General features: G+C 40.9%; 1 protein-coding gene across 4 annotated transcripts in view; it reads left to right on the top strand.

Moving 5' to 3' along the window:
• The window catches only part of chsy3 (chondroitin sulfate synthase 3), a 130,829-nt gene that overhangs the window by 91,325 nt on the left and 16,364 nt on the right, over positions 1 to 23,140 (top strand). The window contains exon 3 of one of the 4 annotated variants that reach the window (XM_077243408.1): positions 17,466 to 19,696. The exons of 2 other annotated variants lie outside the window; for them this stretch is intronic. In XM_077243408.1, the coding sequence (XP_077099523.1) occupies positions 17,466 to 19,028 (1,563 nt within the window). In that variant the 3' untranslated portion in view covers positions 19,029 to 19,696. Of the gene's footprint in view, positions 1 to 13,043; positions 13,200 to 17,465; positions 19,697 to 23,140 lie in introns of those variants that run through there. One more of the 4 variants, XM_077243411.1, reaches the window with a different exon arrangement.

Genomic DNA, 23,140 nt, shown 5'->3' with positions numbered 1-23,140 from the left:
TAGGCCTATATAATTTATTTTACATGGTGTATTTTAACAGCCTTGTTCAATATAACCCATATGATTACTTACTTTGATACTTTATTTGAACCAATAATTAATTATTGCTTGCTATTATATATTTGGTTAACACTTTACACTAGGTTCATTAGTTAATTATATAAGTATTAACCAACTTGAACTAAAAATGAGCAATACATTTGTAACTGTATTTAATAATCTTTGTTAATGTTAGTTAATAAAAATCCAGCTGTTCATTGTTTGTTCATTTTAGTTCACACAGTACATTAATGTTAACAAATAACATTGAGGATCACGACATGCTTTACAGCAACGACGTCACACAAATCAACAACAACATATGAAGCACGAAGACACATGCGCGCATTTTAGACGTGATACTCGATGGAAAAAGCAAAGAAAACGCGGTCGGAAGAGACTAGGAAAAGGAAAAGACTATTGTGATAAATTGCAATAATCTAGAGCGAGCGTGCATGCGAGACAGATATTGTGCTTCAAACCGCGCGCGCACAGCAGAGAGGTAAGCAAGCGAGAGACCGTATGCAAGTTGTCGTCGTCGTCGGTCGCTGTTTGACAAAAACGGAATTCCTGCATGGTGTGCCTTTAAGTCAGAACCCACTCTCCTCACAAAATGCAGGCGTTTTTATCCAGAGCTGAGTTCTGCACCCTCGCAAATCCTCTTGTTCGAAGTTAACTTATAACAAACAATGTGTAGACATTATGTTGACTTAATAAGTGATTCAAGCTTTCTAGGTGATATATAATCCATTTCGAATTGTAATACAACTTTTGTTTTGCTGCATTAGGTAAGGTAACGGTTATTTATTATTCGAACTGTTTATCCATGCCAAATCATGCATAAAGTATGCTTGTTTTTCTGTTCAAATTATAGTGGTTTGTTAACGTAGCCGCTTTGATAACAAATAATTAATCATGAGTGTTTATGGTGACACGTAACTTGAAACTATTTCATGACATTCTATTTAAATGTTTTTTTTAAGAGGAAGTGCATCTCCTTAGCCTTACCTTGGATTTGGTTCACTCCCTGCCGATGCTCGATGAGTTTATATTGTCGAAAAGAATTTAAGGTTTTTGGGGAAAACATTCCAGGATTTTTCTCCATATAGTGAAGTTTCAGTGAAGCTTTAAATTCTCGACACGATCCTAGTCGAGGAATAAGAGTCTGATCTAGACAAACCATCCGCGATTTTCAAAAAAAAAATAAAAAAATTTTTTTTATACTTTTTAACCACAAATGCTCGTCTTGCTCTAGCTCTGTGATGCGCCACAAATTACGTAATCACGTTGAAAGGTCACGCGTGACGTAGGTGGAAGTACAGACCCAGTGTTTATAAACCGAACGTGCAAAGACTAAGTCAAACGCCATTTACAAAAAATAATAAAAATAAATAAAAGGTAAAACAACAATGTTGGACGATTTTGAAGTTGGAGGAGTTTTTTGCCCTACCCTACATTTTTTAACCGGAACACGCGTGACTTTTCAACGTGATTGCGCAATATGTGGTGCATCGCAGAGCTTGTGCAAGAACAGCATTTGTTGCTATAGCAACAGTGTGCTCCCGGCACATATTTTTGTTTGAACGAAAAAGAGCATTTTATTTAACATGTTAACCCGTACCCCAGTTCATTTTTTCACTTTTCTAGTCATACTATTTTAATTATTTTATACCAGTGTGTTTGTCTTCATGTTTCATCAGTCAAAACATCTCTATCTGCTTGTTATTCCGCTGTAGTGATATCTAATGCCCATATGAGGGATTTCCTGGAACTGCATAAGTTTAATACTTCTATGAATCTCACTTGTGAACTTTCCGCACAAGGGCGCCCTCTGGCTTCCAGTATGAATGAAACAGAAATTACATGCGAGTGTTTAGCGGTCCATGTTGTTAACATCGCCTCATTTTGGGTAAAAATAGAAAAATAATACTAAAAGTACTTTGTAACGTAGTAACTTGAGTAATTTTTCAGCAAACTACTTTACTTGAGTCATATTATTTTTTAGTACTTATACTTGTACTAAATTTTTTCTTAAATAGCGATACTTTTACTTGAGTCAAATTTTTTGTACTCTTTCCACCGCTGCATAAGACCAATGTCAGGATGAAAGGAGCTTTTCCTGAAACACAAATTTCACGTTATTTTACAAACACACATATATATATACGCAATGTGAATACACCGAATATTCATATTCCCACAGTTTAGTTGTATATGTCCTGATGTCTTTGCTCTGATGATAGTTAACCCTTTCCTCAAACTAATGCTCATTTCTATTGTGCTAGTAAACATCTCATTCTCATTGTGTGGACAGAATCAATAAACATGATTTCTGCTCTTTTCATGTCCACTGCCGTTGAGGATCGAGTACAGCTCTGCTTCAGATACTCATACGCTCTACAGACACACACTGGCTGGAGGGATATTCAGCTTTATATGTGCTGTAAAATGGGCTCATTTCTCAATATTTGCTGAGCCACCAAAATGAAGATAACTTTCAAGGATATTTCCCCCAAAAATAAAGATTTTGTCATCAATTATTCACCATCACGTTGTTCCATATTTTAATTAAACCTGAGAGATTTCTGTCCCTTCATTGAAAGTTTGTTCACCCAAAACTTTCAAGCTTGTAAAAACTAAAAATTGTAAAACTAATCCACATGAGCCAAGCACTTTAGTCAAAGTCTTCTAAAAAGACATGGTCACTTTATACAGAGGTAATTAGGCCTTGATTCACATATAAACATTGATCACCATACATCAAACATGGTTCATGGAAGCACAAACATACTTGCTTGACGTGCAAGAACAAACCTCCACTGGTTCTTGCAATCTGTTGAGCAATATCCTCTCCAGAGAACAGTGAACAGATTCACAAATGATGTATTATGATTTAGTTAGTTATATGTTTTGTTATTCACATGTTTTTACCATATATGGTGAATTAACACAGTTAACCAGCTGTGTGTGAATGTTCCATGATTTGGCTCATCAATGTCTGCTTAGTGGCAAGATCTTCACAAAACCCTTGATTGATTATCCTTGATTATGTAGTTGATTTTTTTCTTGCTGTTGAATTCCATTCTTGTTCCGATTTGAACATCAGTGATTTGCAGATCAAAGTCAGTCAGAGTCAGTTTATGAAGCGTGATACTGTCTTTGAAATGAGCACTAGAGATAAGTAGGAATGATGCTAGATCTCAGATCTATTATTTGCTGTCATGATCGATAGTGATCTGGCAAGTTTAAATATGTAGAAAGATTTGAGAGCAGTAGCTCGCCCTGAAAAGGGCCCTCCTCCCTGAAGGAGTTTTAATATTTATAAAAGCATATATTTATGTTTATAACTCAGGACATAGAGTGCTGTTCTCCCAAATATCAACGCTATTGTAAACATGATAGCCTATTGATTTTATACAACAGTGCAGAACTAAAACTGAAAGTTGTGTGTAAATGGACATTTTTAACCAACCGTTTCCACTTTTGATGTCATTTCTACTATTGTAGCAATTAAATATTGGCTTAGTTATCACCAAAGCTCGCTCTATTTTGCTGTATGTCATTAAACCGTTATGCTGCCCCAGAAGTCTGTCTGAAAGCAGGTTCATGATGAGCCTTCATGCACATACATTGCCTGTGAAGTCATTGCCTGATTGGGAAGTGAGGAAACAAGTCAGTCCTGAGCTTTCAGACGCAGTCACAATTTCTTTGTGCCTTTTAGATATCACTCATAAACTGCTGCCTAAATCAGTCCTGCAACAATCCTACACTACAACAAGCCAGATTTGGATTAGATTAATGTGAACCCCCTGCATTTCAAATTTTAAATAATTGTTTCACTTTCTGAATTTGAAACAGCATCACTTTCCTTTAAAGGCTGATGTGATCTCACATGGAGGACGCAGTCACAGAGAAACACATGCCGTTTGTGGTATTTTCATTTGGCCCTTTGTTGTTTTGTTCTGAACCGGCTGTGCAAGAAACAACACTGTCAAACTGAACGAGTAGTTGTTCTTCTGAAGACATTCTCATCTCCTCATGCAAACTAATAACAGCATCTAAACACAGAACACCCCGACTGTGAGTGAAATTGCAGAAGTCTTAATGGTGTTATTGCCTCGTAGCTCAAGGGAGAAATGAATGAGATTTCTCAGATTGAGTTAATGTGCTGGAAATAAGGCTGTGCTTTGTTGATTCACTACACTTCAGAGACGCAGAAACAGACACGAATGACTGCCGACCCTCACTCATTCCTTCAGTAAAGCACTGTTCCCAGTGCAGTCCAAGCATGAGGGAAACCCTGAGGAAGAGCGGCTGATCTTAGCTTTCCATTATGAGTCTTGTGAGTTTTGAGAACTTATGTTCTTATAATTATTTAATAATTTGGTCACAAATTGGTTACTTATGATGGAACAATCAAACGTTTATATATATATATATATATATATATATATATATATATATATATACACACTACTGGTCAAAAGTTTGGAAGTTTTGTTTTGAAAGAGGTCTCTTATGCTCTTCAAGGCTGCATTTATTACACATTTAATCATAAATACTGTGAAAAACTGAATATTGGGTAAATATTATTACAATTTAAAATACCTGTAAATTGTAATTTATTCCTGTGATGGTAAAGCTGAATTTTCAGCGTCATTACTCCAGTCTTCAGTGTCACATGATCTTCCAGAAATCATTCTGATATTATGACTTACTGCTCAATTATTATTGATGCACAATTATTAAATATAGTTATTATTATTAATATTGAAAACGTTTTTGCTGCTTAAAATTTTTGTGGAAACTGTGATACATTACCATTAAAAAAAAAAGGAAATAAAATAATAAATTTATTCATCAAGCACTCATTAAATCAAAAGTGACAGTAAAGACATTTATAATGTTACAAAGATTTATATTTAAAAAAATGCTGTTCTTTTTAAGTTTCTATTCATCAAACAATCTGATTATAATAAGAACCATTACTAAATATTGTGCATCAATAATAATTGAGCTCCAAATCATCATATTAGAATTATTTCTGTGGATCATGTGACTGAAGACTGGAGTAATGATGCTGAAAATTCAGCTTTGATCACAGGAATAAATTACATTTTATTATTCACATAGAAAACAGCTATTTTGAATTGTAGTCATTTTTCATAAAATTACTATTTTATTATATTTTTGATCAAATAAATGCAGCCTTAGTGAGCAGAAGAGACTTCTTTCAAATACATTAAAAATCTTAATTATTCCAAACTTTTGTTCAGAGACTTGTATACTGAGTAAAATGCATATCAGTAAATTCAAACACGTGATATCTGTAAAGATAAAGCATCGCCTCACTGGCCCCTGAAGCAGTCTAGAGTTTTGCCATCTCGTTTTGCTTTGTGCCAGATTAAGTGGCTAATCTGAAAACTTGTGTTCGTCTTCTCTCACCCCTGACCCTGACATGCACTGGCATAAGAGAAGGACAGGACCCTTACATTGGTTGTATAGAAGTAGACCAAAGCTTTTGACACTGTTAAACAATAACAGTGATATACAGTTTACTCTTCACAGAAGTCGCATCAAGACATCACAGATGTTTAACGCTGCACAGGGGGTTAAACTACATCACAATCGCAGACAACCCACGCGATCCGTGTGTGTGTGTGTGTGTGTGTGTGTGTGTGTGTGTGTGTGTGTGTGTGTGTGTGTGTGTGTGTGTGTGTGTGTGTGTGTGTGTGTGTGTGTGTGTGTGTGTGTGTGTGTGTGTATAAAGACGCTGCTGGAGACATTGTTAGTCTTAATGCTTGAAGCAGAACATGAATAACAGAGCTTCGTTCTAGAGTTGCAGAATCACTTCCCTCTCATTTATACTAGAGTTTTAGTGGAAATGGGCTTGAGATTGAGCTGTGAAACACTGGAACTTCACAGCTGTACTTCAGTGCAGGTCTAACATGCTAAAGCCTGAATATATTTGCATAACTCTAAAATGAACAGGGACCCGTTAAACTTATTGAAAATAGTCCTGTGAAGTCTATTTGAAGTAATACATATTTTTCTTTCTTGAACTTAAGGACATTATATTATCTGTTTTAGAGCTGCTTCACATTTGAAATGAAAGTTGCAAGCAATTAAAATTGATTGATTGTGTGGCGAACAGGACAGCCGAGGGACGTGAGAGAACGGCGCGAGGCAAGTGGTGCGATAACTAATGAGCAACACCTGTGAAGCACGACGGTCTCGCATCTCTCATGGAGGAGCGGAAGCATAAAGGAGGAGGGACAACGTTGATGATCGAGAGAGGAACAGGCCTGTATTTTAGTTGTGTTTGGTTTTTGTATTTGTATTTTATTTTAGCCAGCAGTCGTCCGCTAGGGGCTGCTGGCGGTTTTTTGGTTTGTTTGTTTTATTTTAAATAAAGTTTCTTTGATTGTTCGGCGGTTCCCGCGTCCTTCTTCCCTGAACATTGCTACAGATTGGTTTCTGAAATTAAAAAATGTTGCGAAGCGAGTGTTTATCACTGTAAAGCTGCTCTGAAACTATCTGTATTATAGAAAGCGCTATATAAATAAACATGACTAGACTTGACTTGACACATTCTCCTCTTACTCTTCCACATATTGCTTATACATTTCCTCCTGTCTGTGCTTGACACATCACAGGACTGGACCTGTACATATTTCATAGCAGGTGTAATGCAGCAGAGAGGGTTTACTGCGTCTCATCACTGATCCAGCCTCACTTTTGCTTTTGCCTACACTTATACACCAAAAACAAAGTTACGCTTTTCAGAGCTGAGTCTGAATTCGAGTTCTGCTCTGGAGACACTAGATGCTTTATACTGGATGCAAAACATCCCGAAGCGACCGACCGCATGACTGCAGCATTTATAATCCGACCACTAGAGTCCAGAGCCAACTTTACATTTACCTCCTGTCAGCAGACATGACCAAAAGAGCTTGTGGGTTAAGTTGCAGACGTCAGCATTTATGACATTATGAAACTGCTAGAAATCAGCCATAGAGCTTTGATAATGTATTGTTGCAAGCAATTTACTGTATTCACTGTTGATAATCTAAACATGGTAGGATCTTCAATAGCTAAGGGCCGTCGATCCCGCTGATCTGCACGTGATGTAGAAGAGTCTGAACCCGATGACTGGCAGCAATTTCCCTCCGGGCTCGAGGCATTTAATAACGCTTTGAAATCTCGCAAAAGTTCTGTTCATAATATATAGGCTTATTAAATTATCAAATAAATAAACAATACTAGGAGAATAGTTTCAGCGTGGTTTTGTTACGGCAAAAAAACACAGAAGCAAAGATGCAATTGAAGAATGTTTATTCTCAGTACACGGTCAGATAACACACAACAATACTACTGGTGACGCAGGGACGAGATGGTCAGGAGTCCGGTGAATAGTGACGATGTGAAGTGAAGATCCAGGTGGGGTGATGTAATCCACGGCCGCCGATAATCCAAGTGAACACGAACAAGACACGAGCTGAAACGCCGACAGGAGGGACCAACACACACAAGGCTTCATACAACGATCTGACAATGAGAGGAGAAAACGGTGATCAATATATATGGGTCTGAATGAGCTGCAGCTGAGGAGTAGATGATGATCAGCTGGATCGCTGATCAGCTGAATGAAGTGGTAACGACCACTCACACACACCCGGATAACAACAGAAACACGAGACAAGAAGGAATCAGTGAATTTATAAACCCTGACAGTACCCCTTCTCCTAAGAACGCCTCCTGGCGTTCCCAGACTCCCTTACCTGTCGATTGTAATCATCAATAAGGGAATGGTCCAGGATGTCTCTAGCAGGTACCCAACTTCTCTCCTCCGGACCGTAACCTTCCCAGTCCACCAAGTACTGGAATCCGCGTCCCCTCCGCCTCGAGTCCAGAATGCGATTTACCGAATAAGTAGGTTCCCCTTCTACGAGTCGCGGTGGGGGAGAAACCGGGACTGGCGAATTAATACGAGAATAAAACATGGGCTTGATTTTGGATACATGGAAGGCGGAATGAATCCTCCTGTACACTGGAGGCAATTTGAGGCGGACTGCCACCGGACTAATGATCTTGGTGACAACAAACGGGCCAATGAATTTGGGAGCAAGTTTATTAGAAACGGAGCGGAGAGAAATGTTTTTAGTAGAAAACCACACTTTTTGACCAACGACGTATACGGTAGGCTTTGACCGGTGGCGATCGGCCTTGGCCTTGGTGCGCTCCCCCACCTGGAGTAGAGTCTCACGGGCTCTAGTCCAAGTGCGGTGACACCTCTGGACGAAAGCGTGAGCGGAGGGAACCGCGACCTCGGATTCCAGACTGGGAAAAATTGGTGGCTGGTATCCTATACTACACTCACACGGAGACATATCCGTAGCTGACACTGGTAACGTATTGTGGGCGTACTTCACCACGGACAGTTGCTGGCTCCAAGAGGAAGGATTCTTGGAAACCAAACATCGTAACAACATCGTAACACCCAAGATCTTGGTTGGCTCTCTCGGTTTGACCATTGCTCTGGGGATGAAACCCTGAGGACAGACTAACAGTCGCTCCCAGTAATCTACAAAACTCTCGCCAAAATTTGGACACAAACTGGGGTTCTCTGTCGGAAACCACGTCTGTCGGGAGGCCATGAATACGAAAGACGTGATCTACAACTATCAACGCTGTTTCCTTAGCTGAGGGTAATTTGGGTAAGGGGATAAAGTGAGTCGCCTTCGAGAATCGGTCCACCACGGTTAAAACCACCGTCTTACCCTGAGAGGGTGGGAGGGCGGTGATAAAATCTAGAGCGATATGGGACCAGGGTCTCGAAGGGACAGGCAGCGGTTGAAGTAACCCATCTGGAGGTCGATTGGAAGTCTTACCCGTGGCACAAACTGAGCAAGCCAAAACAAAATTGTGAATGTCACAAGCCATACGTGGCCACCAGAATCGTTGCTAGACTAAAAAGCTAGTACGGTTGACTCCTGGATGACAAGCCACGTTGGAACAATGCACCTACTGAATAACGTCAGACCTTAATTCCTCTGGCACAAACAAGCGATTCGGTGGGCAGCCGGGCGGAGGCATTACCCCTTCTAAGGCCGCCTTGACCTTCGATTCGACCTCCCAAACGAGTGTGGAGATAAATAGATTCCCCGGTAAAATGCACTCGGGAGTAGACGGGCGTTCAGATCGATCAAAAATGCGTGACAAAGAATCGGGTTTGATGTTCTTGGAACCCGGGCGGTACGAGAGAGTAAAGTCAAAACGTCCGAAAAAAAGTGCCCACCGAGCCTGCCTAGAGTTCAATCTTTTAGCAGTTCTGATATATTCCAAATTCATATGGTCGGTCCAGACGATAAAAGGTACCCCCGACCCCTCCAACCAGTGACGCCATTCCTCCAACGCTAACTTGACTGCCAACAACTCCCTGTTACCAATGTCATAATTGCGTTCGGTAGGGGATAAACGATGAGATAAAAACGCGCATGGATGTAATCTGTCGTCTGTGGGAGAATGCTGAGATATCACCGCTCCTACCCACAGCTCTGACGCGTCGACCTCGACAACGAACTGACGTGATGGATCAGGGGTAATAAGGATCGGGGCCGAAACAAAGCGGTCCTTCAGTTTGGCAAACGCTGCCTCAGCAGCGTCTGACCACCTGAACGTAGTTCTGGGGGAAGTCAAGGCGGTCAGAGGCGAGGCTAGTTGGCTGAAATTGCAAATAAAACGCCGGTAAAAATTGGTGAATCCCAGAAACCTCTGTAGGGCCTTACGGGAATTTGGGCTTGGCCAATCTACCACAGCCTTAACCTTCTCGGGATCAATGCGAATTCCCTCAGACGACACAATGTATCCTAGAAATGGAACAGACTGTGCATGAAAAACGCATTTCTCCGCCTTGACAAAAAGCCCATTCTCTAGCAACCTCTGAAGCACTCGTCGGACGTGCTGCACGTGTTCCTGGAGAGATGATGAAAATTTCAATATGTCATCCAGGTAGACATAAATGAACTGATCAACCATATCTCGCAGCACGTCATTGACGAGAGCCTGGAAGACTACTGGGGAGTTGGACAGCCCGAAAGGCATGACCAAGTATTCAAAGTGTCCCCTGGGGGTGTTAAAAGCATTCTTCCATTCATCCCCCTTTCTAATGCTGACCAAATGATAAGCATTACGTAGATCCAATTTCGTGAAGATAGACGCTCCCTGCAACCTCTTGAAAGCTGAAGATATCAACGGTAAAGGAGACGTATTCTTCACCGTGATGCTGTTCAACCCTCGGCAATCAATGCAAGGTCGCAGAGATCCGTCTTTCTTCCCCACAAAAAAGAACCCCGCCCCCGCTGGAGAAGAAGAATGGCGGATGAACCCAGATGCTAGAGAATCAGAAATATATTTCTCCATAGCCTCCCTCTCTGGGACAGAAAGTGAATATAACTTGCCTTTAGGCGGAGACTTACCTGACATTAAGTCCATAGCACAGTCATAGGGACGATGCGGAGGTAGAGAAGCAGCACGATACTTACTGAACACTTCCTTCAGGTCCAAGTACTCCGCGGGCACGTTAGATAAATCCACTGCCTCCTCCTGAAACACAGAGACAGCAACAGACGAACAGGCAGACACAAGACAAGACTCATGACATTTACCACTCCATTCTAACACTGATCTCTGTTGCCAGTCAATTCTTGGATTGTGTTCAATTAGCCAGGGGTGTCCGAGAACAACGGGTGCGAGGGGTGAGTCCATAATGTAGAAAGAACATGTCTCAGCGTGGTTGCCAGATTTAATGAGGGTGATGGGTCCGGTGATGAGTGAGATGGTAGGCAGATTTTGACCGTTAAGTGCATGAACTGCTATACTACTGGTGAGGGATAGAAGGGGAATGTGAAATCTTTGAGCAAAACCATGGTCCATGAAGTTACCTTCTGCCCCAGAATCCACCAGTGCCTGACAGTCGTGATTGTGGCCTGACCATCTTAGTCTTACCGGGAGGAGGGTTGATGTATATGAGGTCTTCTCAGCTGGGAGATCCCACCCGACAGTAGCCTCAACTTTACTGTCGGGCTAGGCCTTTTACTGGACAGTTGTATGCGAAGTGTCCAGCGGCCCCGCAGTAAAGGCATAGTCCTTGGGATCTCCGCCTCTCCTTCTCCTCCCGGGAAAGCCGAGCTCGCCCGACCTGCATGGGCTCGTGATCGTAGACGGGGCTGACCGCGTCCCCGCCGCTGGATCGTAGACTCTCAACTCCTCCCCTGGCCCGCTTTGGTGGTGCTCTGCGTTCCACTCTCGCTAGTCGTGCGTCTACACGAAGGGCAAGATCTGTGAGTCCATTCAGAGATGTAGGAAGATCCAGGGTGTAGATCTTCCTTTGAACGCGGTCAGCCAGCCCATGCAGGAACATGTCCCACTGCGCCTCCTCGTTCCAGTGACACTCTGCCGCCAGGGTTCTAAACTCGATGGAGTAGTCCGATAGTGATCTTTCCTCCTGTCTTAACTCCGCGAGCACCGGGCCGCCTCTCTCCCGGCAACCGCTCTATCGAACACCCTTTTCATCTCGTCGGAGAGTGCCTGGAACGAGGCGCAGCATGGATCCTGGTTCCCCCACACCGCCGTTCCCCAGAGTGCCCCTCTCCCAGTCAGTAACGTGAGCACGAATGCTACTTTGCGAGGCTGCAGGGCAAAGTGCATAGAACATCGTGTTAAAAAAGGCGCGACAGAAACTAGGCTCACCATCGTAGGCTTGTGGGATGGGTAGGCAGGGTTCTGACTGGGAGGCTTCCGCAGGTGGTATGAGAGGAATGGCCGGTGTGGGGGGCGCAGTGGGACACACGTAGCTGTTGTATCTGCTGGGTGAGCTCGGACACCTGCGTCACCAGCACTTGAACGGCGCGCCCCGTCTCGTTAAGGTTCCTCTCCTGAGTGTCCATGCGCTGAATACTGGAGTTTACAAACTCTTCCAATGGGTTCGCCTCACTCGCTGCTGCCATAATGGGTCAGATCGTTCTGTAACGGCAAAAAAACACAGAAGCAAAGATGCAAGTGAAGAATGTTTATTCTCAGTCCATGGTCAGATAACACACAACAATACTACTGGTGACGCAGGGACGAGATGGTCAGGAGTCCGGTGAATAGCGACAATGTGAAGTGAAGATCCAGGTGAGGTGATGTAATCCACGGCCGGTGATAATCCAAGTGAACACGAACAAGACACAAGCTGAAACACAAGCTGAAAGCACAGGAGGGATCAACACACACGAGGGACTTCTTACAACGATCTGACAATGAGAGGAGAAAACAGTGAGCAATATATATGTGTCTGAATGAGCTGCAGCTGAGGAGTAGATGATGATCAGCTGGATCGCTGATCAGCTGAATGAAGTGGTAACGCCCACTCACACACACCCGGATAACAACAGAAACACTAGACAAGAAGGAATCAGTGAATTTATAAACCGTGACAGGTTTATTGGAACACTGATTTGAAAACATTTTTCCTACGGCATGCCAAGCTTATTGCATGGTAATCAGGATTAAACGTTAAATATCTTTGCTGCTTTCTGCAATGTAAATTTTGTTTGGAAAGATGAAAATAACTGATTTTTTCATTTTTTTTATTTTATCTATGGGTCGCTACATTTATTACAGATTTCTGCTCATTATCATTATCAATCATATACAGATAAAGTAGCACTGTAAGATTAAATTTGTTTGAATGCATCAGTGAGAGAGCGATTGTGTGTGTGAATAAGTACCTGCTTGAAATGTGCTTTCACGCGATCATATTCAGTAGCATATCTAGAAGGGATAAACAAATAACTATAAACTCCTGCTGATGTCCATCACCGTCATCATAACCTTCACATTCTTTCTAATTTGAGTGATCCATCTGTATCATGCTAGCTGAATGTGTTTAACGTGTGAATTCTTGCTAAATGTGCAGTTACATTATGAGCCGCTCACTTACTCTGGTCTGAACACCGCAGGGAACTCGCTTCATCTCAGAGGAATGAGGAAGACTGTGTACTCAGGTCTGGAGATCTGAACAGGGGAATTACACCACAGTCGTGTTAGTGAGGCTCTCAAACAACAACAACATCAGTAGTGACGTGCTGGACAAAGCGTTCAGTGTGAGGACAGGACCGGTCAGAATAAAGGTGTTAGTATTTGAGTCTGAGCGTTAGGAAACACAACAGAGCACTAGACCTGCAGACAGTAGTGCTGCTCATCGAGTCTAACACATGGGATACATCTAATAATCATAATGCACGCTAGAGGGGAGGAAGAATCATTTCTCTATAAGCAGGAAAGGAAACTTTGTGGAACTTGTGGAGTTATGACTTCATCGCTGTAAGGGTGACTCAACTGTTCTGTTGCAATCAGGAGTTTGTTCACTATTAGAGATAGAAAAGGTCTTAAACAACATCACACAACATTGTTCAGTTTGTTTTAAGGATTGAATCTCTCTGCAACACTTGATAGTATTGGTCAGTAGTGGCTTCTCTGTACATTTGTGTATAATGACAATAAACTGTATAAATGGCTGTTGTCAGTGATTTCTTACATACTGTAGATGTAATAATAATTATATTAATATAGTGAAACAAATGCAAGTCAACTCATGTCCTTATATTTATTTATTTGGCAGGTAGCTATGTATTAACTGGGAAAATGTACAGTCAACCCTGCTTGATCAGCCTATTGGGGATCATATTGCGATAAAAAGTGATTAAAGAGCACTTAAAGTAGACTTAAGCTGAGTTAATATAGAGGATTTATTATCTTATTTTCTTATGAGATAAATAATTGAGACATTAAATCTGCATTGTAGGTAAGTTTACAATAAAGATTTACATCTTGTATATGAAATGAGGTTCATCTACTATGCCGACAGGCATGCTGCTTTTAAAAATATGCCTTGTAGGACAATTATAGTTTATTATTTTTACATGCATTTAAGAAAATAATTTATTGCTGTTTTTTTTTTGCAAAAAGCAACGTTCTTAAACATCACTTGAACACTAATACCATCCTTACGCCATCTGAAGGATGTTAGTAGTGTTTAACATACCTGGAGAATATGTGGCTCTTATGTGGTCGTGTAAACGCACAAGTGGCATTCTTACAGGTTTTTAAGGGTACACATCTGTGTGGGAAAACACTGGACGACTAAAGTAACAGGAAGATGTGGAGAAAGCTGCTTACTGACCATGCTGCATGTGTATGTGTGTTAACACATCTCTCAAATACAAAATCTGGCACACTTGGATGGACGTCTTGCAGGTTTGCGTGTGTGAGGGTGAGAGCTGATAAAAATTAATCTGGCACTGTTCAATTTCAACAGCTGTACTAAGTTTTGATGGCCTCTCTTTCAGGCCTATCCTCTCTCTCTCAAATATATCTTATATATCAGGGCCTCTTTTGTCTAGCTATTATTATTTTACATTAGGCTAAACGGGGTTGGTCAAATTTTCCATTGACTGAGCTTGGCTAGAACACAGCCATGTCCTGCTTTCCAGTATATATCTCCTCCCAGTGGTGGTTTGAGTCATATCGTGCCATGAGTGAGATCACACATGAGCAGCAGATGTGAGAGAAGGGAAAGCACAGGAGGCTTCTCGGAGTAAATCCCGTGTCCGAGAGCTGACTCCATATATCGCCGCACTGAAGCACAAAGCTGGCGTAGTGAGCAATATGTCTGAGAGACACTGTAAGGCCATGAATATTTCTTAATGCTGGCTCATACAGGGGCGTTTTAGATCTTTTTTTTTTACTTTAGACTTTGTTGCCGTTTTCTGTATGACAATAACTCTGATCCCACTGATCCCAGCAGCCACCAGAATCACATTTACTGGAACGGCCATCTCTTACCTCAATACACCTTTACTAGTGTATGCTCCTTGCCGCCAGTGACAGTGAGTGACTGACTTGAACAACTTCTTGTTCCTTGTTTCTTGTTGTTCCTTCACCGGGAGGAACAAATTTGCTTTCCAGCCGTCTCGGCTCCTCTCTGGTGAAAATGAACTGAGACCATCATAACAGCGGCTCTTATGCAAGCACTTTCCTCTTCACAACCTTTAAACAATCACATCTGCTCTAGCTTATTTCCTAATCTAGCTTTTTAATAAACCTGCCACAGTATACTATTAATATTGGTGACTCTGTGATGAATTGCTTGTTATAAATGTGTAATTTATGATGTTTTGAATAAAAGTGTCTGCTAAATCAGTGGTTCAGTCAAACTAACCGTACAGAGTTTTAAACTCTTTTTAATCGAATACACATCAACTCATTGTTAGATTGTTAGAAACTCCAAGACCTGAAATGAATGAGGTCAGATAAGGGAGGACAAGAACAACAAGATTGGGAAACACTAACGCTGTGCACAAAGCGAGGTCCATATAAAAATTGTTTTTGGTGTGGAAGAACTTGACTGACCTGCACAAACCCCATTAAACCCCTTCATCATCAGCTAGAATACAAAAAGCGAGCCAGATCATATTACCCATCATCAGGCTCTGACCTCACTGGTGGTTTTGTCTCTGAACGGGAGCAAATCTCTGCATCCATGATGAACACCAGTTTAGCTCAAATCCTGTTGAAAATCGGCTGTCTGTGACTCTGAAAACCTATATGGGCTTGTTCAGATGAGGGTTACAGCTTCCCTTTCAAAAAAGAAGTTTATTTATACAAGTGTGCTATTAGTATACTTCTTTTAAAATAAAAACAAATATATTTTGTCTACTATTTATGTACTTCTCAGAAACATACTTAAAATTGCACTTAAGTATAGGCTACTTGACTAATACTGACAGAAAGGTCTAAGTATATTTGGCCTATACTTGTACTCAAACTTTTTTCTGAAAATAGCAATAGCCGTGTCAGGGGAGAGGTCACAAGAATATGTCTCAGGGTAGAATCTGAAAACTTCGCTCCAAAACTCGTAAAGCTTTGGGCATGACCAGAAGAGATGTCCCAGAGAGCCCTCGGTAGATTCACATTTGTTACAGTTAGAGGACATGGAGGGGTAGAATTTGTTAAGCTTAGCCCTAGAATAATGAAGCCTAGGTAGTAGGTACTACTTTATATCGAATTAGTTTAATATTCAACAATGTTATTGATCTACCTTACTTAAAGTGGACGATGATGCAATTTTCTTCTAGAAACAAACTTTGTTGTAATATGTTCATGTTATCACTGTGAAGCTGCTTTAATACAATCTGTATTGTAAAAAGAACTATATAAATAAAGGTGACTTGACTTGACTTGACTAGTTAGTGGCTTAAGTTACTGGAACATGTGTTTATGAACTTGATAGACTCTTGTCCAGTCCTCGTCAGTTATCTGAATACCTAAATCTTTTTCCCAGGAATCTTTTAGATATTATGTAGATATGTCGAGCTGACTGGTAAAGACATCCTTACAACGGAAAATCAAACTAGGGGCTTGTACTCAATCTTTTGATCGAAATATCTTAAACTTATATTGAATTATTTTAAGTATACTTGGCTTGTAGTTTACTCTTTTGATTATAAAGCCTATTAAATACTTTTTTCACATAGTTTTACATGCTGTCTCATAAACTTACATTGTTTGAAAATATTGATTTATAAAGAAAACAGATATGTTCCTTATTCTAAGTGTGTGAATTTGTGTGTATGGTAATGTAAAGAGGAATTTACTTCAAATCCACTTAAAGTACAGTTAAAGACCTATTTCAAGTGTAAAAAATGAATACCTAAATAGGAACATAGTAGTATACTTAAAATGCAAAAATAATAAATAAACAGTAAGTATAATGTTAAGTTCCCTTAATTTGCAGTCCCTAGCCAAAAATATACTTGTAGTATAAAACTTAAACTAGTAATTTACTGTGAGTATGTTTCAAAGTGTACTTTCATAAACAAAACAAAAAGTGCTATTACAAGTATATGACTATCAGTATACCTATAAGTTCACTTGTAGTATAGTTGCAGTACAAACAAAAAACTTAGTTGGAAACAAGTTGTGTACTCAGTATACTACACTAAAAGTGGGCCAATTTAGTACCAAGTAGTATGGAAATAGTACACTTACAAGTATACTACTAGTATATTGACATTAGTATACTTACTACATAAAGTACTGTAATATACTTGAAGTATACTTAATAAAATGAACTGGAAGTTTACTTATTTTTTGTAAAGGTCTGCAAAGTAGAGGATTTGAGGAACACTGATTTAGTGGAAGGAGGAATTTATGCTTTTAGTCATGATAAACAAGCGCATACGGGTGAGGGTTTGGGTGTCATTAAGTTAAGTTTTAGTTCTTTTGTTTTTAAAAGCACATTTAAAAACAGTCTGAGGACTGACCAAAGTGCTGTATGAGTCACTAAAATACTCAAGTTGTTCTCTTCTTTCTCTCTGCAGATGCAGAAGTTGTTCTATGAGAACTATGAACACAACAAGAAAGGTTTCATCCAGGACCTTCACAGTAGCAAGATCCACAATGCCATCACGTTGCACCCCAATAAGCGTCCGGCGTACCAGTACCGTCTGCACATGTACCTGCTGACCCGCCGGCTCTCCCAGCTGCGGCACCGCACAGTCCAGCTGCACCGGGAGGCCCTCAGCGTGAGCCAGCTCGGCAGCGCCGCGGTCCGGCGGGAGGACCAGCAGCTCGGGGCGTCACCCTCATACACACGCTACCGGCCCGCGGGCCGCAGGGACGTCCTCGAGTGGGAGTTCGTCACCACTCGGCACCTGTACTCGTCCAGTAAGAAGCAGATGCCCCGTCAGGGCCTCGGAAATCTGGTGCGCTCCGCACTGGAAGACACCGTGCTTCAAGTGATGGAAATGATCAACGAGAACTCAAAAACTCGAGGTCGCGTCATAGACTTCAAGGAGATCCAGTATGGCTACAGACGTGTGGATCCGCTTCACGGTGCCGAGTACATTTTGGACCTTCTGCTGCTCTACAAGAAGCACAAGGGTAGGAAGGTGACCGTGCCGGTGCGTAGACACGCTTACCTTCAGCAGTCCTTCAGCCGGCCGTTCTTCAGCGAGGCGGAGGACCTCGACGTGTCTCGACTGGAAGACACCATCAACGGCGACTCTCGCTCGCTCTCTTTCCTCTCCAGCTCGCTCAAGATCTTCTCCTCCTTCCAGATCTCAGAGTCCACACAAGTCCAGAGTCAGACCAAAGTGCACTTCCTCGTCCCGCTCACCGGTCGCTATGAAATCTTTGTGCGTTACATGGAAAACTTTGAGAGAATCTGCCTGATCCCCAACCAGAACGTGAAGCTGACCATAATCCTGGTTGACAATGATACAAACCAGGATAAGGAGAGACACCTAGAGCTGATAAAAGAATATCACAACCGATATCCTAAAGCAGACCTGTCAATCATACCTATGACGGGAGACTTCTCTCGAGGCCTGGCCCTTGAGATGGGCTCTTCTCAGCTGAGGAACAACTCGCTGCTGTTTTTCTGCGATGTGGACCTGGTCTTCAACACTGACGCCCTCCAGAGATGTCGAGACAACACCATTGAGGGAAGTCAGGCGTATTTCCCCGTCGTCTTCAGTCAGTATGATCCCAAAATTGTCTATGCTGGTGACCCTCCTGCAGACAGCAGCTTTGTCTTTACCAAGAAGAGTGGATTTTGGCGAGATTATGGATTTGGGATCACCTGCATATTCAAAAGTGACTTGCTTAGAGCGGGAGGGTTTGACACCTCAATACAAGGCTGGGGTTTAGAGGATGTTGATTTGTACACTAAAGTCATCGATTCTGGCTTGAAAGTGTTTCGCTCTCAAGAAGCAGGTATTGTGCATATATTTCATACTGTCTTTTGTGACACGCGTTTAGAGCTCAAGCAATACAAAATGTGCATCGGGTCCAAAGCAAGCACTTACGCATCCACAATGCAGTTGGCACAACTGTGGTTGTCCAAACATTTAGGTGTCGGTTATAACAGGACTTCCTCCTGATGTCCCAACCAGGCCCCAGCAATCACAAGATCTGCAAAAGTGCATTCACTGTATGTGTGAATATTTTTAGTGGTTTTGGGTGAATGAATGTCAAATGAGTCCAATCCAACTTTCCAAAGGTTTGTCCTTGCCATCTAATACATTGCAGCATCTTCCAAGGGATATTTATTGCACAAGTCTGAAAAGAAAGTCATTTGTTTGCGCTCATATCTTGAGGAGCATGTGTTTAATGAGGTCCTAAGGACCAAGGATTAAGGTGTTTTCTGTATGTCATCAAATAGAAATGAGCTAGTTCACATTGCAGTGGTTATAATAATAGTATACAATAATAACAATGTACAGAAAGTGCCAGAAATGTGCTTTAAATTTCCTCGCTGGGGGAAAGTGCAAGAAAAATGTAGTTCTCTGATTTAAACAAGCAGAAATACTGTACCTTCTTTCAGTATTTTTTTATGGTTGTGAGCCGTTTGATGATTTTGCTCTATGATATTACGGTACTGGTTACCATGTGACATATATGTCTTTGTTCTTTTTTCTTGAGTGCTGTATTGAACAACTTACATTTTGTTTTTGCTTTGTGGCTTTTATTATGTTTCCATTTGCTGGCAGGAAAAATTCAGTGGCATTGAAATTATTTATAATAAAAACATTGACATGCATATTTGAAATTTATCTGTCTGGTTTAAATTGTTTAAAAAAAACATTATTACTCTTGCTTTTAAGTCAGATGTTGTGTGTAGGTTTTAGACATCCATCTTTTACAAGGAATGATGCAATTTTCAGAAAATCCTTTATGTGAAAACCAACAATCTGAAATCAATTCAAATGATGTAAGTTTCTATAATCAAAGATTATGGATGGATGTGCTGCTTCTGCTTCTTCACATCACTGTCCACATTATAAAGCTCATTATGAGGGACTCAGTATCAATATATGTTACATTAGCATTTCTGTAATTTTGTAAATCAATCATTTGTCTTGGACCGAAGGACTAAAAATCTCTCTTTACTTGACTAAAAATCTCTCAGGTGAGTAAATAATGAACATTTTTCTCATTTAAATAGAATCGAGAGTTTGTGTGTATGTTCTGTTTACATGAAATCTGCATGATTTAATTAGAGTCTGGACTAAAAGTAGTATTAATGATGATTTTGTTATATGAAAAGTACTGCTCCTAAAGGGTTTTCACAGACTTATTGTTTTCTTTCTCATACAGTAGTTTGTACACTCAATTAATTTATGGTTATTAGCTTTAAACATAGACTTATAATCTTGAAGGTTATTTTGTTGTGGATGTCAGAAAAAAAAATAGTTAATGAGCCTTTTGACCTTTGTAGTGAGCATGCGAGTAGTGTGCGAGAGCACTTATCACCCTGACAGGCGTGAAGGATCTCCTGGCCATCCTGCTTTAAAGGTTAATGTCTGGATTCGTGAGGCATGAATACTTAATTAAACACAAGAGCTAGCTGGTAAACACTCCAGTGTACTGTGGCCTTAAGCTGAACAGAAGTGCGTTTCATAAAGCAGTAGTAGTGACTTTTATAGTATTATATAGCAACCCAACTTTCAAGTTAACTTGCTTTGTTAGTATACAGGGAGGGTGCTGGTCAATTCATCTTTATTTATATAGCGCTTTTTACCAGACCGATTGTTTCAAAGCAGTTTTACAGAGATGTGACGTCCCTGAGTCCTCTGATCCTATTGGTCCAGCCGTGGGAGTTCCTGATTGGTTTTTCCTCATGCTAATTGCTAATTAGTTAGAGCATATAAAGAGTGCGGTGCCTTCTTAAGGGAGGGCACTCTTTGGAGAAACTCTCCTCAGGAGTGGCTCCTCCGGGTATTTGTCTTACACATGTAGCGTCAAAGATATTATTGTTTGTTAACCTGTTGTTTTTCTTTATCCCTAGACTTCTGTTTATTTTTGTTTCCGATTGTATGTTTAATGTAATAAAACTCTTTTGAATTGCAACGTGCTGTTTGAATCCTCTTTTGTGTTGCGGCCTGATACTAGCGGGTCGTAACATAAAATTGGAGGCTCGTCCGGGATGCTGCATGTGTAAGTAAATACATAGTGTTTAAGGTGTTCACTCTTTTTGAATGAGTAGACTTCAGGTAGTTAGAGTGTTCTCAGCTGGGTTTAAAACTCTTCCGTCGAGGCACTGTTTGTTATTTTTTTTGTTATTTTGCCTTTCTTATTTTTGAAGGTTATTCTGGACGGGGGTTTTAAATCTCTGTTGGGGGTACGCTTCAGGCTTTTGGTTTAAAATGCCAATTGTCCTTGAGCTCAGCGTTTAAATACCGCCCCGAGTCCGGTACACCTTTGAAGACTAGGTAGGTTTAGTTAGTGTTGTCTATAGTTAGGAACTGGAGTCTCTCATTTTCATTTAGGGTGACACTTTTTGTTTTCTGCATCTGCATATTTTGTATGTCTGCTGATTATGAAGATAATTTGAGATGACTTGTGGTAAGTCTTTGTTTATCTCATAACGAAAGTGCGGATTCTAACTGGAGCATGTGTGGGTGACAATACCAGGCGAAGTGGCTGATGGGATTTGTAGTCCTAGTGCTCTAGTTTAGCGGCGTCTCACGTGTGCGGTTGTATTGTTGTGTTTCTCTGCTGCCTCTTTTAACAGAAATGTCGTCGGTGATCGAGGATTTCTTCTCATTTCCTTCGGAAATCTTACTGGAGAGATGCACGAAGGAAGAGTTGTTGCAGATTGCCGAGCGCTTTGATGTGGAGGTAACGAGTAATGATAAGAAGCTGAAAGACACGTTGGTGAAAGTTGTGAAAAATGCACTTTTTGAGCGGGGTGTTTTAGAGGTAAGAGCTCAAGATATTGATCCTGAAGAGTCTTTAACCTCTCCTCTTTATGCTGCCGATCGAAATGTGAAATTTAGTGAGATGTCTTTGCAAGAGAAACAGTTATGTGTGGATGCGGAAAAATTACGTGCTGAGCGTGACGCTTGTGCACTGAAAGAAAGTGATCTTGAAATGAGAAAACTAGAGTTACAACAGAAACTAGAGTTACGTAAACTGGAGTTACAATCTGAAAGGGAGGAAAGAGATTTTCAGTTGAGGAAAATGGAATTAGAGTTGCATGCACAAACAGTTGAAACTCCACGTCATGCATCGTCTGTGGAAACTGTGTTAACTGCACCGGGTTTTGACGTTTACAAAAACATTAGACTTGTACCGCTGTTTTCAGAGAAGGAAGTAGGAAGTAGAGAAGTATTTTCAACATTTTGAGCGTGTTGCAGAGTCTTTAAGATGGCCAAAAGAATTTTGGACCTTACTATTGCAATGTGTTTTAGTAGGAAGAGCACAGGATGTTTATTCAGCGTTGACTATGGAACAAAGTGGTGATTATGAAATTGTTAAGTCTGCTATTTTGCATGCTTATGAACTGGCACCCGAAGCATACCGCCAGAAATTTAGAAGTCACTTTAGGGCTGAAAACTGTACATATCTTGAGTTTGCTAGAGAGAAAGAGAATTTGTTTGACCGCTGGTGTACCTCAGTAAAAGTAACCACCAAGGAACAGCTTAGAGAACTGATTCTTTTAGAGGAGTTTAAAAACTGTGTTCCAAATGCTGTTGCTATGTACCTCAATGAGCATAAAGTGAGTAAAATGTCCGATGCTGCTCTTATGGCAGATGAGTTTGTTCTTACTCATAAAATTTCTGTCAATAACTTCAATGATTTGAGCAGGCCTAAGTTGAGTGTTAATGGTAGATCTAAACAGATGGTTTCACGCCAGAATACTGTGTCAAATAGTTTTGATAACACTTCACGTTTGAAAGCTGAGATGGTTTGTTTCTACTGTAAGAAGGTAGGACATAAAATTGCAGACTGTTTCGCTCTCAAAAAGAAAGAGAAGGGTGTTAAACCTGTGGGTTTAATATCTACATCGAATGTGAATCATATTTCTGCTCGATTTAATGAACAGGTTGAACGGGTAGATATTACTGAGAAGGAGAATGGGGAAAATTGTGTTGATTTTGCACCATTTCTCACTGAAGGAACCGTGGCTTTGCCTAATTCAGAGAAGACTGTACCTGTACGCATCTTACGAGATACTGGGGCGGGGCAATCCTTTTTGTTAGAAGGACTT

This window comes from Siphateles boraxobius, unplaced genomic scaffold (assembly GCF_051911475.1).
Source record: "Siphateles boraxobius isolate OS27281-9 unplaced genomic scaffold, OSU_SipBor_1 25, whole genome shotgun sequence".
In the NCBI taxonomy this organism is placed as follows: domain Eukaryota; kingdom Metazoa; phylum Chordata; class Actinopteri; order Cypriniformes; family Leuciscidae; genus Siphateles; species Siphateles boraxobius.
Note: the sequence above shows the minus strand (reverse complement) of the source record. Positions and strands in the feature narration are given on the sequence as shown.